The sequence below is a fragment of the Haliotis rufescens genome, unplaced genomic scaffold (genome assembly GCF_023055435.1).
Source record: "Haliotis rufescens isolate VD_foot unplaced genomic scaffold, xgHalRufe1.0.p SCAF_18, whole genome shotgun sequence".
Taxonomy (NCBI): domain Eukaryota; kingdom Metazoa; phylum Mollusca; class Gastropoda; order Lepetellida; family Haliotidae; genus Haliotis; species Haliotis rufescens.
Window position 1 is genome coordinate 13,548,660 of NW_025963868.1, and position 19,755 is coordinate 13,568,414.

The 19,755-nt window shown below is 38.7% G+C and overlaps 1 protein-coding gene across 1 annotated transcript; it reads right to left on the minus strand.

Moving 5' to 3' along the window:
- Nucleotides 1-242: 242 nt before the first annotated feature.
- LOC124121881 (ras-related protein Rap1-like) lies at nucleotides 243-7,953 on the minus strand. The gene is made up of 4 exons (XM_046484966.2): nucleotides 7,815-7,953; nucleotides 4,823-4,996; nucleotides 2,343-2,728; nucleotides 243-335 (listed from the first exon to the last, which is right to left on the minus strand). The coding sequence occupies exons 1-4, from the start codon at nucleotides 7,951-7,953 to the stop codon at nucleotides 243-245; spliced, it is 792 nt and encodes a 263-aa protein (XP_046340922.2).
- Nucleotides 7,954-19,755: the final 11,802 nt, after the last annotated feature.

A 19,755-nucleotide genomic window follows, 5' to 3' on the forward strand; every position in this document is an offset into this window, starting at 1 on the left:
ACCATACTAACATAATACTAATACTAATGTCCAGATAATAACAAAACTAATACATACAATGAATTGATAATAGCACGGATGTACGTATATACAAAACAACAACAACGCCACTCCACTGTCTCTTTCATATTAGCTATATACATAATTTTCAGAGTTTCTGATGAGGCCAGTTCACAAGAGGACACTTCCTCTTTTTATTGAATAGGTGATCTTCACATCCAGGCGAGTTGAGACTGCCTGTGTTACTTGGCTGTCACGGCTGTGTTCATCCCACTGCCACGGAGATACTTCTCATTACGTTGTGTCGGAGGTACCTCTTTTCTCCTTACTTGACTCTAAGGATAAGGAGTCAGTTACGTAACACTTAATAGTAAATAGTTTTCGGAAGTAATTGAAAAAAAAAGAATTTTGGTAATTCCTTAAACTGTTGGTAATATAAACCTTTTGAACTTGATGAGATGCATTCTCGCCACTGTTGAATAAATTGGTCTTTAAGAATTATCTCGACCTTTGAAACCAGCTATGATTTGGTTGGTTGGTTGGTTGTTTTACGCCGCACTCAGCATTATTCCAGCTATATGACAGCGGTCTGTAAATAATCGAGCCTGGACCAGACTATCCAGTGATTGACATCATGAGCATCGGTCCATGCAATTGGGATACAATGACATGCATCAATTAAGTCAGCGAGCCTGACCACCCGATCTCGTTAGTCGCCATGAAGATAAGTTTAGCAATACTTCTGACAGTCCGACATCATTTAGTATTGTTTTACTGTTGCTATCCATTTTGAATTTATATCATAATCTTAATCACTAGGCTACCCTACCGCCAGAGGGTACAGAGTCATCGTTTCATAAGAGCAATCAAATAACTGGTAAATATCAGAAACATGTACAGTATGTGATATGACAGTAAGTTCATTTTTAATACATTGTAATAATTGTAAGATATAGTTTCTAATATTTATCAGTTCATCAATGCTTGGGCGGCGGGGTAGCCTAGTGACCAAAGGACAGTCTTCGATTTACCACATGGCCACAATGTGTGAAGACATTTTTGGTGTCCCCGTCTTGAAGTAGCTGAAATGTTGCTGAAAGCGGCGTAAGACTATACTTATGCACACAATACGGATAGACGATCCCAGAGGCGTAACCAGCGTTACTTTCCTTTGTTTGTTTGTTTGTTTCTCTGGACTAGACAATCCAGTGATTGATATCACGAGCATCGATCCACGCAATTGGGAATGATGACATGCATCAACCAAGTCAGCGAGCCTGACCACCAGAAACCCGTTAGTCGCCTCTGACGACAACCATAGTTGCCTTTTACGGCAAGCATGGGTTGTTGAAGACCTATTCTACCCCGGATCTTCACGGGCCGTGCTACATATAATATATTGGGATATATATATATATATACTACTGAAAAGAAGTTAAGGATCACCTGATGCTGATTCTTTCATATTACTATCGTTAATCTCTCATGGCATGACAGATTAACTTTACCATGATAAAAGAATCGGGTGATCCTTAACTTCTTTTGAGTAGTATATATATATATATATATATATATATATATATATATATATATATCACGACCAGCGATCTTTGGTTCAGAAGGAACGCAACTCAGCACAGCAAGTCTATTGGCTGATAAAATACGTTGTCGTTTATACAGATTTGTGAAAGAGTAACATATTTGAGGGTCATCAGCGATACACATTATACTTATTGGCATGACACACACGTGTTATCTTGAAGGTAGACGCTATTAGTGGAAAGCCCATATCAGTGGATAAATGTTCGGCATTGTTACATTAAAATAGATAGTATAAATAAACAGTTGATATCATTGGCAACATCTTTCCCCCGTGGCCTACATATTTGTTATAGGCAACGTAGAGTTGATAGAAAAAGTCGTTATTGTCCGGTGAACAGAAACGAAAATTGAAATGAAAATATTTCCTCACAATTGCAAAATGCATCCTATTTGAATTTCATTGCTATTGAGTAAATTTAGGTAACAGAAAAAGACAAATTGGAAAACTCAAAAGTGTTTAATACTTTCAGAAACTGGGACACCAGAAATGGGCTTCACACATTGTACCCATGTCGGGAATCGAACCCGGGTCTTCGGCGTGACGAGCGAACGCTTTAACCACTACTTAGAATGAGAGTGTTACTATTCTACACCTGCGCCCGTGCCCCTGCCATGTGTGAACAACTAACTGCCTATAAAACATCTCTGGGAACTAAATATTTCACCTTTTCTTGCGCTTGATATGTTCCCTGACTATTAATAGTGTGAATATAAACACCCATTTGACACTTCGGACTAACATCATAACTTTGTTTTCGCTTGCAAAACTCCTTTGCCGCTGCAATGTTTGGTTGGGAGAACCCATGGAAGGAATTTGTTCTCCGTATGGGAAACTTCCCGCGAATCGGATCCGGAGAATCCTTCTCACTTGGGAAGCAATCAAAGAGGCGTCGTGTGACTTTGTCCTCATTCTTTGGCTGAACTGTGCTTTCCTTTCCTTCAGCGAGCTTCATCGACAGGACCATTTCGAACATCACCTTGACATTCAAGTTCCATCTGGCGCTCACCTCGATATAGGGGCAATTTAACTTTCTTGCCATTTCTAGTGCCATCTCTGATGTGATGATTCTTTTTTTGGCGTTGTCCAATTTATTAGCAGCGAGTAGAATAGGAATGTCGACTGTTTCTGCAACAAATTATGTAAACTTTGAAAAGGCCAATTAAAAGAACTCATCGAGGGACACCAAAAGCCTGGAAGACCTTAACTTACACGTGACTATGAATACGTCAAGTTGGAATAACCTTTCTTCACCAGCAGTTTTTGTACAAGCACAGATAGTCGTGCGTCAAAGATTACAACCCTGGTCGTCTAATGTTTCGAGCTTCACTATGCCTGTGTTTTCTAACCATGCATGAGTGGTTTACCCATGGCTCGGTGTACTCCGTGTACTCATGGGCCCGTATACTATGTTTGGGAGAGACTATCAATGGGCATACGGGTGTTTGGGTCGGGACAACTTAAGATAGTGCTTCAATATAGAGATAATTTGCACTGTATTTATTCAAATACTGAGTAATGGGATAAGGTTAATTAAAGGTTGTTGTTTTTCAATTAGGAAATGTACGTGAAATAAACAAATGTTAGACAATACGGACATTAGCAGATAATAGATTGGAACACTTTTTAAAAGGATACGATTAATTAAAGGCTTTTTTTCAATTAGGAAATGTAAGTGAACTAAAAATTGTTCGACAAAATGGAGATTAGCAGATAATAGTTTCGAACACTTGGTAATGGGATAGGATTAATGGCATTTGTTTCAGTTAAGAACTGTAAAAGTAAATGCGTTCGTAAATGCGGGTAGTTGGAGTATGGAAAAGCATAGCCAAGATTTGGAGTGGAGTGTGGAGTTCTGCAAGTGTAGAGCACTTGTTTGGAATATATGAGGAGTTTATACAATTCCCAACCAAGGGAATGACAAGCGAATACTGATTTTCGTAACAAAATCTAACTTGGAACATTTCTGTGATGCAGACATTATATATGCCGATGGAACATTTTATCCGTTACAGTGTTTTTTCGGACAGATATACACCCTTCATGTGAAGAACCAGGGACACGTGTACTCTGTGGTATACTGTATCCACAGATAAATAAATGATGCAATAAAACATAAATGTCTTTTTTTTTTAATTCTGTACACCCCTGTTAACAGTAAAATGGGTTGATCAACATGCCTACTTTGTCTAACCAGCAAAGTTATTCATCCCTGACTATACATGGGTTGTCTAATTGCTACTGTTTACCTGTTATTAAGAGATGACGGAGCAGGTTGATACCCCAAAGATAGCATGATAATGAAAACATCGTGTCGGCAGTAAGCAGTTTTTGGAATCAGTGTTCGATGACATACGGTTGGAGATGAAAAGGTTTTTTTCGAGAAGAAGTAGTTCAGAGTATGATTCGTTCAAATTGTTTGAACGTTTGTTACAGGCGGGGAAAAAGATATAATCCAACCTTTTCGAAATTGACATGATTAACATACTGTTTTTCTAATACACTGGCAGAGTGAGTGAGTGAGTTCGGTTTATCGCCGCTTTTAACAGTATTCCAGTTATATCACGGCGTGTCAGCTTAATGTGGGAGGAAAGCCCGAAGTGATGCAGGTCTCAGACGTTTATCATTTCGGTGAAACCCATGAGCACGGGTATGGTGCTGACAAACCTAGAAGCATAATGAGGACGAACCGGGATTCGAACCCAAAATCATAGGTTTCTGGCGTGCCCAAGGGACGCAACTCTGCACAGCGAATCGCGGGGCCTTAGACGAGTGCGCCACCCGTGCCCCCACACTGGCAGAGACAACCTTGATGAGTGGACGACGAAATACCAACAACAAATTGAAGTAAATTCCATATAAGATATAATACAAACCATTGAGTAACACTAATTTGGAGGGGAGAAGGTGAAGTTATCAAATGTAATCGCCTTGTGATGTCTACTCAAATGTATTTTAACGGCCATATTGGATTTTTGGCTAAAGACGGTCATGGCACTGAATTTGAAAAAATTTATCTATTAGGAACGCATTAGAACATAAGATACACTTTAATAAACAAATGTTTAGCCATGAAAGGTTCCATGATATTTTCATGACTTCTTGGTTATTTTTCATTTTCCAAAACATTTCCAAGTTGTATTGTATAAAAAATATTGTATAAAATGCCATGATGTTTCCATGACGTTTACTCCTGCTCGAACCCTGTATGTGGTTACTTACTCCTACATGTCTTGATCATGTTGCAGTATTTGAAGGCCTCCCCGAAAGAATGCATGTCGTCTATGGCGTACACTACGATGAACATTGTTCCCTGCATGACTCGCAGAGATCTCATAGCAGGAAAGTCATCTCCGCCGGATGTGTCGATGATCTCCAAAGCTCGAAACAGGCCATCTGCAAATGAAATGAAATCACTACACCTATTCAAGGAATTTATAGGCAAACTATTCGACGTATCATATATACATTGCGGGGAAGATAGAGGCGAGACATTATATCACGTTAGGGTTTTGACCCAGGCCAAAGACTAAAAATATAAAGCAAGAAAACCCCATCCATTGCCAGGAATCTCTGCTGAAAGAAGAGGTGATCGTACGATTCCAACTGTGTCATGAGCATGTGTTCATGAATTACTATCAAATAGTGATGACACCATGAGTTTGCGATACAGTGAGCGAATTTGCCCCACGTTGACACCCGTCACAAACACACGCAAAGACACGTCAAGTGTTCACCTAAAAACACAGGAACACAATATAATAATATATATATCGTTAAAAGATCATGTTTCCTTCCAGACCTCTACAACACAATGTATACTGTCACTGATCCTCACAACACTCTGCTGTCAGTGACCCTTTCAAGACATGTCTACTGCCACATATCCTTACTGAACATATCCACTGTCACAGGCACTTTCAACACAGTGCCTATTGATACCATGATACCATGATCAATGTTCCATACCATCAGGATCGAGGTTCACGGTCTGCCTTCTCGGTTCCAGTTGACTCTGACGACAAGGCACATGAAATCCCTATTGTTTGATTGTTGCTTTACGCTGCAATATTCCAGCTATATGACAACGGCCTGTAAATAATCAAGTCTGGACTAGACAATCCAGTGAATGATATTAAACGTTCTACGCGTTGAACACCCGTGTAGTAGCCTGATAGTAGTAGTAGTAGTAGCAGCAGCAGCAGCAGCATATGCTACTGTTTTTGGACGATCATTATTATTATTTGTATTATTATTATTATTATTATATTTACAGATTAAAATAACGAATTCAGCAACGAGGGTATTCGTGTTCCTGGCATAGTCAGTTATTACACACAAATTAAAATAAAAAAAATGCAGCAAAGAGGCACAAGACAGGCTGGTTAGGCTCATCATCAGCTCAGGGTCCTTGCCCCCTCTACACGCAGCCCAGACAGCGAATAGGACTTCTCCCAGGAAGCGCTGCCTAGCCAAACCCACCCAGCTCTTTTGGGAGAATGTGAAGACTCCCCAACACTGCAGCCTTTTTTCATTACCCATATTGTCAGAAAGGCTGTATTCCTGGTAGCAAACCCGCGTACTCCCAATGTCAGTCAACCGATTTGGAGGCACCCACTCTAAGACACCGAGACCAATGGTAAGTCGGATAATTTGGTACTTGGGATGCAAGCATGACATTTCGAAAGCGAGGTCTGCATATTTGCCATGTTTTTCCTGAATCTTGTCAGACAGAAAATTCAATAATATGAATGATATAATTGGATTTATCAAAAAGGACAAGATCAGGTTTGTTGGCCTGGATACGTCTGAGGCTGTATACGGGCCTATTCCAAAGAATTTTGTATTTATCATTTTCCATGACGCTCTCTACATATTCTGGGTCGAACCGGGGATGGACCTCTGTGTCAAAACCACAAGCATAGCGAAGACGGTAATAAAATGATCGAGCCACTCCATCATGTCGCTTAAGATACTGTGTCTGTGCCAGAGCTGGGCACCCACTGACAATGTGTTGTGCAGTTTCATTAAATTCATTGTATAATCTATATTTCATATCTACATTTTGATGCAAAATCTTAGAGTGACGGTTTCGAGTCGAAAGTGATCAGTCCTGAGCAGCAAACAGAAAGCCTTCTGTTTCCCTCTTCAGGGGAGTCAACTTCATCCAAGCAAAGGACCCTGCAGGGTTCTCAACACACTGCATATCAACTCGATACAGTGGTCGTTGAAATAGCCTCTTCTTGAAAAGCTGATCATTGAGCCGATGTGATAGAGCACTTCGCTTGGTTGACACTCATTTCTGTACCGTCCAGCAGTACAGACCCATCAACAAATTCAACACTTACATTGAGATTATGTCCCACATTAGCTCGTTTACGAAAATTGGTATGCCTTCTTTTCATCATGAGTCTTGACATGCTTCACAAGAGGATCATCAGACAAATGAATGTGAGCAAAAGTGCACAATATTCTATCATAAAGGGCCCAACCGTTAATCAAACCACGCCCTCCCATAATGATTGGTAAATATAAGCGATTGCGGGAAGAGTGAGGGTAGTGGGATCTATTGTCTGACATGATTCTTCGTGTGAGGGTGTCAATACCCTGGATTTCGTGTTTCGTCCAATCAGCATCACCAAAAGAATATGAAAGGACGGGCAAGATTATGTTTTTGTGACTTTAACTTTATTGCGAGCGTTCAGCTCTGAAATCCAGATTTTCTTAAACCTGCATTTGTACTCTGCACGAAGTCTTTCCTTGATATTGTCATTCTAGAGTTTGTACCTAACCTGCATCCCCAAGCGACCGCCTCTGTGGTCTAGTGTTAGAGCGTCCGCCCGGAGATCAGGAGGTCCGGAGCAGATGATCAGCTCGGAGTCAGCATACTTTGTCTGAGTGGAGTGTTCATGTTAAACTGCGGGATGGCATGTCAGTGGTCTAGCACTATAAATCGACATCAGTCCGGACTAGTAGAAGCAGCCACACACTCACGCGAGCATGCACGTCGCTATATAAGAGCAATAATCTTGAACGCGACGTCAAACCCCATTTCACCTCACCTTCAATGACAGTTTAATTGGGAAGGTTCGCTTTAAATTAATATTGTAAATTCTGAACCATTAATTTAGTCTAGAATTGAAGGAGATCCTGATTGGTCCTGATTTGAAAGATTTCATCCGTTAACATAACTGTAAGTCAGATTCAGACCCACCTGGAAACTTGACAACCTGTGTATAAAAGTCCTCGACCGTTGGGGAGTAGGTCTGGCGGTATGATCTCTCTATGAACTGTTGGATTAGTGAGGTCTTCCCCACCGTAGCGTGTCCCAGCAGAACGATCTTGTCCAGCATCGTGTGATATAACGTATTGGACTGGGAGATGAAGGTAAGGGTGCGTGAATCCACCACTGTGTCCAAGCAACGCCTGTTTGTTTTGGGCGCCTTGAATGCGTGTGAAAGACATGAACACACCTCAGTCAATTAACTGTAGTCTGATGTGATGTTATGACGACGACCAAGTGAAAGTGAGTTCAAGTCATATGCACTCAGCAATATTCAAGCTATATAATAATCGTGTCTGGACCTGACAATCCAGTGATTAATATCATGAGCATCGATCCACGCTTTTGGGTTCGATGACATGTATCAAACAAGTCAGCGAGCCTGACAATCCGAGCCCGTCAGTCGCCTTTTATGACAAGCATAGTCACCTATTACGGCAAGCATGGGTTGCTGAAGACCTGTTCTACCCCGGATCTTCACGGGTCCAGTAGGAAGTGAAGTTGGGGAGAAGGGCATGTGTGTAAGAGATATTTCTCAATCCATCCAAGGTTTTCTTGTTTGTATATTGAAATGCACACCATAGATGTGGAGCTGAGGCGTCCAAGAACGTCTACCTAAACAACATTGAGGAGTAGCCATGGTGGGATCACGTCCGATGGTTGTGCGAACGTTCGTCTTCTTTGTAAATATTGGAGACCGTTTAAAGGCTCCAGGGTAGCTGCCTTTAGAATTCAGCACCACAAAGCTTACAAACACGTCACAATACCACATTTCTTTATTTGTGTTGCCAGATATACCGATGAAACAATGCCATGTGACGTCAGTTTCAAGATTTCTTTACTTATTTAGCATGTTATAGCTGCAAATAGTTTGTGCTTTTTCCTTAGAACTGTATCACACTTGCACACAATAGTTTTTTCCTGTCTGTAGGTTGACCTCCCAGCCACACGGTCGATAGTTGACCACAAGCTATGGTTTGGTTGTTCTGTAACTGACCGTTGTCCTTAAATGTGGGGACCATCCCTCGCCGGACTGCAGCTGCTGGTACCTCTTCTTCTTATCTGAGCATCAGAGACAAAAATACATTTACAATTAGGACATGAAAATAACACAGTATCAAGACTGACCGATACCTGAGTGTGTCCTTCATATGGCTGACTTGTACCTGGTCTATCTAGCACAGGAATTGCCTGCACCTTGGTGTATAAAGAGTATGACTCACCTGGACCTTGGTATATCGCGCATACGACTTACCTGCAATCCAGGACACAAGAGAATATGTACAGAGTTGACACTTTGGAAGTGTCGAGTATATGACTGACCTGCAAACCAGGGTATCGTTTCACAAAGCAGTCGTAAATGTACACGCTCGTAGAGTTTACGCCATATTTTCGCTTTGTTTACGCCATGGACTAAGACTGTTTCACAAAGCTACACTAAAACTGCCGTCACCTCGGCCAACTTACAAACCCGTAAAACACTACGACTGGAGCTCTTTCCCTTTGTGAGGTAGGAAAATCAACACTAGAGTTATCTACCGTGGCAGGTGCTCTGAGCAGACGACGAAGCGCAGTAAAATGGAGGACATTTGCGAAAAGAAATCATGGATAATAAACTTTTCGGCCACAGAAGTCGAAATTCTCACTGAAGAAGTTGGCAGCAATTCCGGTGTGTTGTTTTCGTTGTTTTCGTCCTGCATCACAAACAATCGAAAGAAAAAGATATGGGATGACATTCTGAGGTTGAGGATATACAAAAAGTCGCAAAGTTTGTGAAGGATTCAGCGTTTCATTTATCATATCTCTGACAGCTAGTAATCTAACCATTATTCAATACAAGCACTGTCATGGAGGCATGGACAAGTACAATCCAACATAAAGTACAAGTGCATAAAACGTCAGTTTTGAAATACAGGGACGCGCCAGTGCACAGCGGCGACGCCGACGCCTTCGCACCTGTGGCTTTGAGGAAATATTGTCTTATCGTGGTTAATTTTGTAAGAATTAGTAAAATCTTTAAGATACCACTGGTCCTATTGCTGAATGGGGTGTTATTGGAAACAAGATACAATTGCTTCGATTGCAAAATATCTTGATCAGCGGTCTAACAAGACTCTCCAGCGTTTTAGTCCGTGAGCTGTAGGGTCCGTCAGTTGGTTGATCAACGGTCAAACAAGAGACTCTCCAGCGTTTTAGTCCGTGAGCTGTAGGGTCTGTCAGTTGGTTGATCAACGGTCAAACAAGACTCTGCAGCGTTGTAGTCTGTGAGCTGTAGGGTCTGTCAGTTGGTTGATCAACGGTCAAACAAGACTCTCCAGCGTTGTAGTCCGTGAGCTGTAGGGTCTGTCAGTTGGTTGATCAACGGTCAAACAAGACTCTCCAGCGTTGTAGTCCGTGAGCTGTAGGGTCTGTCAGTTGGTTGATTAACGGTCACACAAGACTCTCCAGCGTTTTAGTCTGTGAGCTGTAGGGTCTCTCAGTTGGTTGATCAACGGCCAAACAAGACTCGCCAGCGTTTTATTCTGTGAGCTGTAGGGTCTCTCAGTTGGTTGATCAACGGCCAAACAAGACTCGCCAGCGTTTTATTCTGAGAGCTGTAGGGTCTGTCAGTTGGTTGATCAACGGTCAAACAAGACTCTCCAGCGTGTTAGTCCGTGAGTTGTAGGGTTTGTCAGTTGGTTGATTAACGGTCAAACAAGACTCGCCAGCGTGTTTTAGCAAGGTAATTGTTTGAAACTGTTAATTATTGTGATTAAATTTGGGAATAATTAAGATAGTAACAGAGGCATAATGTTGGTACATTGTGCAAATTGACTTATTGCTAGGTGTCACACCGCCTTCAATTAATTCATTTTCAATTAAAAATCATAATTGGAATGAAATACAAATTTCTAAGACTTTGCTGCTTTTTTTTCGCGCAGTCTGTTTACAAATTTCACTAATGAAAAAAGTAGGCCAAAAGAGGAATGAGTTTAAATGTTGTTTAATGGTGCCTGTCAAGAGCGGCTCAGGAGCAAAGTTTCCCTTTGGGATTGTTATTCAAAAGAACACAACAATTTATTACTTGTAATTTTACTACCGATCCTGCGGATTGTCTTAGCAAAATGTGTTAACAAAGTAATTACGAAAAGTGCACTTGACATCCAACATGGCAGCCATCAACCAAAACATGCTCCTCACAGATTCAGCTAGAGAAAAGTGTGCCAGAAAGACCACATCAAACTCATTATACTTGGCCTGAAAATTGTTGTGTTTTGGCAGATCATAATCTCTTAAAATAATAGAACCCAAGAACACCGTGGGAACCCGGGTTAGAATCTGTCCCCATCACCCCATTGCTGGTCGTAAATGGTGACCAAAGTGGGCAACCCGTTAGCCCAGGGTTGCGCCCCAATGTCGGTGGAGGAAGGGAGTCTGGTGATTGAGGGCGCTGGAGCCAGAAACAAGGTGTTCCTTTTGCCGCACACATCACTTTGACCCTGACTTCACCAACAATCGGCTAGTCATGCCAAACCATATGCTTGAAACTTGTTTGTTTTGAGGTTAGTAAAATTTATTCTGTGTTTGGGCTAAGTATTGCTTGTCATAATTACAGTTTACTGATATATGTGCCTGGCGTCCCATGCCAGAAGGCTGTGGCCAATCTTGTGACGTCAACCTCGACGTCAACGAATTTGATATGTCCTAGGCAGTACCAGATGGACATTTAATCCGCTCAAGTTGAACATGTCCGCTATCTCGATGGGCATCAAAATGTCACTCGTCTTCGCACTCGATCTCTCCTCGCGGAATATGAACACTGACAACGGTCTATCCATCTGCTGGGGTTAAAGCAGTTTGTAAATGTCTCGGTTGTGTGGGTCCACAGTAAACTGAACTCACATGGAGGAATCATTAGAGATCGCGCTCTTTGTCTCTCAGACATGAGCGAGGAAGAGATTATTTCAGAATTAACACGCCAAGGAGGTACTGCAATCAAAAGATTTACAAAAACAAAATGACACTTTTACCAAAACAAATACTTACTTTTGAACTCTTGCTAAGCCAAATCTTTCAACATCTATGGAAGCCGGATATTTCAAATATCGGAGTGGAGGTGAATGTGCCAAATCGACTTCAGTGTTACACATGGTAAAAATTTGGTCATGGTGTCAAGGGGGGACGGGTGGCCCAGTCTTCTAAGGCGCCGCGATTCGCTGTGCAGAGTTGCGTCCTTTGTGAACGCCAGAACCCTGGGTTCGAATCCCGGTTCCCCCTGATTATGTTTCTAGGTTTGTCAGCACCATACCCGTGCTTGTGGGTTTCACCGAAGTGATAACCATCTGAGACCTGCTTCACTTCGGGCTTTCCTCCCACATTAAGCTGACACGCCGTGATATAACTGGAATTCTGTTAAAAGCGGCGATAAACCCAACTCACTCACTCACACATGGTGTCAGCATCTGCACTCACAACATAGTGTGCTTCCGGTGCAGTGCGGCTCACGACAGCAACCATTTGGGAATTTTGGTATCATACCAATCTAAAATCCTAAAAGTTAAATATACGAACAAGATTTCATTTCTGGAAGCAAAAAGGTTGGTTCCTGAACCCTTTTAAACTCTCTATGTACCAAGATAGGATTTTGAGTAATATCCTGGGCTTGAAAATAGTAAAGTTTTCTGGTCATCATTAAACCGTTTGTCAGCCAGTGGACCTCAGCCTAAATCTTTCATTGAGATTGATGCTTGGTTTTCCTATTTCACGCAACAGTTTGATGTTGCTAACAGCTATGAAGGCTAATGGTGAATCTGATGGGAATATTGATTATCTTACCCAGATCATATTAGATTCACCAATTGGTGAGCAGGAAGTTATACATTCAGTGAACGATTAGAAATGTGGTAAATCGGCAGGAAATGATAAATTAATATCTGAGATGTTAAAACATTCACAAGATATGTTGGTTCCATATCTGACTCTTCTGTTTAAGTCAATGTTTGACTCTGAACTGCTAGGTTCCCACTACTGTGGTCTTCTGGACTGGTACCAATTAAAAGGACACCTGCTATCAACCTTCCATTCTTAGCATTTTTAGTAAGATTTATACTTTTACAAAAGATTGCAGTTTGGGTGTGATGCGTACGATAAGCTTGTAGAGTAGATATCCCATAAAACATAATATGTACATTTTGCAGTCTGTACTTGAGTTATATCTGGCAAGAAAACGAGGTAAATGTTACACCTTAGTCGTAGACTTTGGTGACGCCTTTGATTCGATTAAGGGGTGAACATTATGGAGATTTTTTGTTTCAAAAATTCATTTTTCACCCAACATGATTAACTGTCACCAGTTCATCTTTAGCATGTGCCTGTGAAGTAACAACACTTTTTCAGTGTTAGGCAAGGCTGTGTATGAAGCCATCTGTTGTTTGGAATGTTTATTAATGAATTGGTCTAGAAATAGAATAAAATTGTAGCACAGGAATTCAGCTTCATGAAGACGTAGTCCAACTCTTCTTACTCTGATTTTCCGACGATGTTGTCCTTATTGCAGATACATTATATCGTCTTCAAAGGCATATTGATTTATTGGAACAATATTGCAATAATTATTCCTAGGAAGGTAACAAAAAATGTTGTGTTTGAGAAGGTTTGTGTACATTCCAAACATGAATTATGTTTTTGGATGGTATAGCGCTGGAGTGTTAAATTGGTATAAGTATTTCGGTGTATCATTCTCAAGAAATGTAACCTTGTCGAGGTATACTGATAAGTTGTCTTGCAAAGGAAACAAGTACTGTTTTCTATTTTAAGGTCATGATGCCATATGAAACCAAGACCAGTAAACTTATTCTGTAAATTCTTTGATGTCAAAGTAACACCAGTTTTATGCCGATGAAATATTGGGAATTGACAACTGAAGACCTCCATGTTCTGACTGCATGTCGGGGTCACAGAAACTAAAGATGACAGACTTACTTGCGTCCTCTTTATTATAGGTTACACACGTGGAAATGGACGAACAAACAATCAAAAGATATAAATTTGACCTTGCACAAGAACAGTATTGTGCCTTGCTATTTCTTCTCAATATTAAACTAGTTCAACAGTGATTTCACAGGTTGCCGGGACAGTTTCAGCTGCATCAGGAATACATGCCCAGTCCCATACTTGCCTTTTTCGAAACTTGAACAAGACCAGGGAACACAGTCTCCCTTTAATGGAACAGGTGTTGGACATTAGGTTAGATGGAACGAGACTATGAATCAAAACAGACAGATATATGTACTTGTCTATAACGAATTTTACAAGTATCCCCAGTAACCAATAACAATAAGTAACATACTGTATAAACGATGGTGTAATTTTCATCTTGACCTGAAGCAATGTGGTTATATGACGACTGCAGGCTGACCACGTATTTTAGCAGATCTGTGTTGGCTAGGCGACGAAGAGTGTTGATTGTATGGATACCGCGCGTTGACTATTCATAATAAGAACGTTGTTTCATGCTGACTTCTGTAAAGACACAATGTTTCACGTGTATTAAAGTATATAGTGTTTGTACACTGCTGAAGAGTATACAATGTAGAACATGCAATACCGTTTGATTCAGAACTGCCATCTGCTGAAACAAAGGTATGTAACGTTTATTAACGTATATAGTGTATGTACGCTGCTGAAGAGTACACAATGTAGAACATGCAATACCGTTTGATTCAGAACTGTCATCTGTTAAAACAAAGGTATGTTACGTTTTTAAAGTATATAGTGCATTTAAGCAGCTAAAGAATATAAAAGGTGAAACATGTTATTTTATTTTACGTAGATCTAAACAAATCTGGTCGTTCCTTCAGGTAAACGACGTAGCCGTAGGAATCTGTCGTGTACTCCAGCAGTGATAGGTGGTCGACAATTGTTCTCACGTGGTTTCTTTCCCTCTTTTTATCACATTTCTGCAGTACCTCATTCTTTCCACACAAATAAATTCCAATCAATGCATAAACGGAATTTGACGCTTGTTTGCCACAACATTAAATAATTGTTTTTACCATATAAAGTCTAACGCGCACCTGGCAAAAGGTTAAACATCACTGTTCTGTCAAACCAAAACCAAGACCAAGACAATTACTTCTGAAAAATGTGTGCATATGTATTTAACATAGTAACATATTCAGTAGTTTGAAAATAGAATGAAATTGCTATTAATTAACCTGTTTCCTTAAAATTACAATGAATGGTACACTCCAAAGGAAATACATACATGTTGCAGTTACATTTACATTTCATCTTCTAACAATTGTCTTAAGGTAAGGAATATCGTACACAAAACTACTTGATTATTCCTATGTGAACAAACAAACGGGGGACTATTGTGTGGCATACGAATGATATGATATTAAACATTGATAAATATCCATCGTGAAGTTAATTGCGTGAAAAAAAAGGAAAGAGATATGCATAAGAAACTGTAAGCAGCAGGATACAATGATCGTGTGTTCTTTCATTTCTCTGACATTCGCTGCATTGAAAATACCAAATATGTACAACAATGTTGACGTATGACATCACTACCTCTGACAGACTTTTACAAAATGTCGTGTTCAATGACATCAGTACGTGGGAGTTTACGAGGGGTCTTTCGTTGATTCAGGGATCGTATATACATATTTGTAATGTGTCATATAAGTAATCAGAAACATTCTACGTATTATTGTTTCTATTTTTTCACCATAACCAAGACAAAGGTCAGACATCCCGATAGTTGAATTTACCAAACACATTATGACGTATCTAGTATTAATTCCCTAAGTTGTCTTACGGTTCTCTTCCTATGCCTATTCTAAAAAAATATGAGCTGATGTTTGCAACGAATAGACGAATGGTTCTCTCAAAATATAAGAACATGTAAAATGTGCTTTGTGTGCATTAAATTTTCAAACAAGTGCAGTTTTCCGAATACAGCGTTCGTTCTTACACGATCCATAATATGCAGAGGTCATTTTCATAATGAGGATTTAGGGTGGATACAAGTTAGACATTTTTCAACTTCGTTTCCGTCATTATTTCTCATTTATTGTTGCTCAAGACCTAAGTGCTTTGTGTATACTGTCTTCATTTGTGTGATATGTCATGCAGATACCGACACTCTCCAAATATATATTAATCCCAACACATTCCATAACGGTCTGAAACTGTTATATTTCAATCATTAGGTTTAAATATACATACTAGAGTTAAATAATGGGCGATCTTTTGGTTCCAAAGGGCTATAACTCTCCTTTTGAAATGATGTACGCCACGGTCCAACCTGTCGCTTCCCGTCTGGTTCCCGAATCAATGCGCGCTGCGACAACTAGTGACATGTAGAGACGGAGCCAAGCTGAAGCGTTACTCTGTTGCACCTTCGTTCAAAACGGTCGTTTACAACTGAATTTTTTTAACTAGCAGATGTTTTGTAGTGATTATTAGTTTATAATATCAACATTTGTTGAGTCTTCAACTACAAGACGAATTGTCACTTTAGAAGATAGCGGGAACAGCGTCATGAAAAACAGTATATTGCCACGGTATTTTCTACGTCAGAAAACAGCGAAGCATTCTGTCAGTCTAGGCCAACATATTGCATCAATGAAATAATACAGACTCATTTTATTTATCAGCCTTTGTGTTATTTCCCACCACAATTCGAAGCATTTAAATCTCAACAAATACCACCATGGACTTTAATTTAATAAAATTAGTGATACGCCTAGATTCTACATTTGCAGCACACAGAAATCTCTGACAGGCCCAGACCTTTACCAATGATCTATAAAGTAAGTATACATACGTGCCTTTACAAATATCTTAAGAAGAAATAACATTCAAAATAATAAAACAACTGATTTTAAATGTTACTTTTTATATCAAAATTAAAGTTGCATCTGAATATTTAAATTTGTATTATTTATTAGAAATGTGCCAAATGAAAATCTACCATGCATCAATTAAGCACTCAGTTACTGTGTTGCAATATACATATTAATCATCATGATTTGAAATGAGAGATTTACCAATATTATTCTGCCCCTTATAACATGTGTCCCACCATTAAGTGCTCTGAGTCATCATAGGTGTTGTTTAATTCATTGATCCATCATTTCTTACATGCTCTTAAAATAGAAGTAAATTACAGAGATTTGTCCAAACAGACAACAAATCATACTGACTACACCACAAAATGTGTATGATACATAAATAGATGTAAATCATAGTTTTATCTTCTTGTTTTAGCAACATTATATTTATTTTAATCTTGACAAATTACTTCCCATACAAACCCACACACTAGCCTGCTGAGGCTATGTATCCTGATTTTCATTTAACAGTACTTTCAAGACACCTGGGGCGGTATTCATAAACATTGTCCGACCTAAGATTTACTCTAAGAGTTTCACTTAACACTTACCTAAAAGTTACGCTCCGAGTCCCTGTGATTACACTCCTAACACATAGCTAAGAATTTTCTTAGCGAGTTAAGAGTATTCTTAAGAAAATTCTAAGAATGTTTATGAATACCGCCCCAGTAGTATAAAGTATATTTTGTAGATATTATTATCATATAGCAAATAGGAATTTAGGATGTTTATCATGAAATCTTCTGATGGTTAAATAAATGCAAATTGAACCCCACAATCATTCCATGTAGATAAATGGATTTATTTATGTTATTTGCTTTTGCATATAACAGATTTTACTAACATATATTACAGTCAGTGTCTATAATCAGGCCCAATATGTATACTGACTGAAAATTTCAGTCAATATGTATACTGACTGATTCACTCAGGCAAAGTATATATTTGTTCTTAAATTTTCATTCATATATTATTGCCTGAAAAATAGGACTGGATTATTCTAAGAATGTTTATGAATACCGCCCCTGTAGTATAAAGTATATTTTGTAGATATTATTATCATATAGCAAATAGGAATTTAGGATGTTTATCATGAAATCTTCTGATGGTTAAATAAATGCAAATTGAACCCCACAATTATTCCATGCAGATAAATGGATTTATTTATGTTATTTGCTTTTGCATATAACAGATTATACTAACATATGTTACAGTCAGTGTCTATAATCAGGCCCAATATGTATACTGACTGAAAATTTCAGTCAATATGTATACTGACTGATTCACTCAGGCAAAGTATATATTTGATCTTAAATTTTCATTCATATATTATTGCCTGAAAAATAGGACTGGATTTTAGACAGACTGACTTAAATGAATTAGACTGCATAATTTAATCTCCTCAATTTAATTTGGATCTATTTTGATTTTATGAAGATCAAAGTAACTTATGTAGGAAATTAAAAATGTTTTCACAATGAAATTGATTGATTCTCCAAACATGAAAGGAGTCCTTTTTATGTTACTTATCTTTATTGGCATAATATTCAGTTCAGAAACATATGACTGCTAAAAAGTCATGCACGTGTATCAAATACTAGTACTAGTGCACATGCACAAGTATGCAAAGATATTAAATAAAATAATAAGAGTCATTGTGCAATGCAGATATCTGTTGGTGTGAAGAGAAAAAAGAATAACATTAATAATTTGTTTATGTTGGAATTTGAAACATCAGTTTAGAACAAGGAAACATAAAAAGCAAGGCCTAATGAAGTTAAGAATGAGCCTTATCTGTGTTACAATCATATGATTATTGTCAATACAAACTGGATGTAGACACTGCAATGTAAATACAATCAACATTATAGAGATTGAAAATTAGTATGAATATATTGTCTTATTTTATAAAAATTGTAGTTGGTACAAATACTCTTGAATATGTATTTTAATATATAGGGTCATCTGTGTCTGAAAAAGATTTTTCTACTTTGTAAAATTTGAAAAAGGCCAAAAAAGTCTATATCTTTCATTGATCATATTGAAATATAATCATGGTAGGATTTGGCAACAAACAGCCACCATTCATACATAAAATCCGTTTATACAACATGCATCAATTAACCCTTAAAGGGGCACTGATCTAAAGCAATTCCCCGGGACTGGTTGTTGCCTTTGTTATTGTTTTTCCCCGTGAGTACCTGGATGATATAGCAGAAACCTAGACTATGCTGCGCAATTCGTAAGCGCATTTGTCACTTTTATTGATAGTATAAAGGCGTATGGTCACATCTATCAACAAAAGGAAATACAGTTTTGGAAATAATAAGGACATGTAGGTATCTTTGTGGGTAGCATCGGTAATGGTGACAAACTTTTGATAAGTTACTTGCTTGGTAATTGTGCGATTTTCGTTTACACTATTTTGACTTGCAACACAAAATAAATATTTCTCCTAAGCATTGCTTATTTTATCGTGTTTATATTTTTTACAGTAAAAATGTGCAAAATTTCCACTTAGGAAATTTATTAAAAGCCCGAATATTCAGTAATTTTACAAATTGACTGGAAAATATGTCCATTTGTATTATTATGATAACGAATTCCAAACATTTTTATATTTAATATAATCACCAAGTGACTGAAAATGTTACGATGAAAAGTATATTTCTATATTGTTTGGCTTCTAACCCTACATAATAATCTATTGTGATGTTTATAGGCCCTTTTGATCGTCTTAATCAGTTTTAGTCAATTTGTTAAAGAAATAGACAGATTTTTCAGTCAAAATTACTGAAATATTTACACATTTTATAAATTGCCTGAGAAAATCACATTTTACAAATTGACTGTAATATATACACGCTTACAAAGGAAAAGACTTGTGAAAACAACGTCTATCGCGAATCGAATAATTTCCCAACCAAGACGTAGAGGAACAGGAATGAATCTGTCCAATGCTACAGCAAATAAAGGAAAACAAAATGCAA

What these genes read in the sequence shown, in the direction of transcription:
- LOC124121881 (XM_046484966.2), bottom strand. Translation starts at nt 7,953, where the DNA reads ATGCTGGACAAGATCGTTCTGCTGGGACACGCTACGGTGGGGAAGACC. An exon ending in ACAGGTTGTCAAGTTTCCAG is followed by an intron (nt 4,997 to 7,814) that starts GTGGGTCTGAAT and finishes TTTCATTTGCAG; the next exon opens with ATGGCCTGTTTCGAGCTTTG. An exon ending in CATGATCAAGACATGTAGGA is followed by an intron (nt 2,729 to 4,822) that starts GTAAGTAACCAC and finishes AATTTGTTGCAG; the next exon opens with AAACAGTCGACATTCCTATT.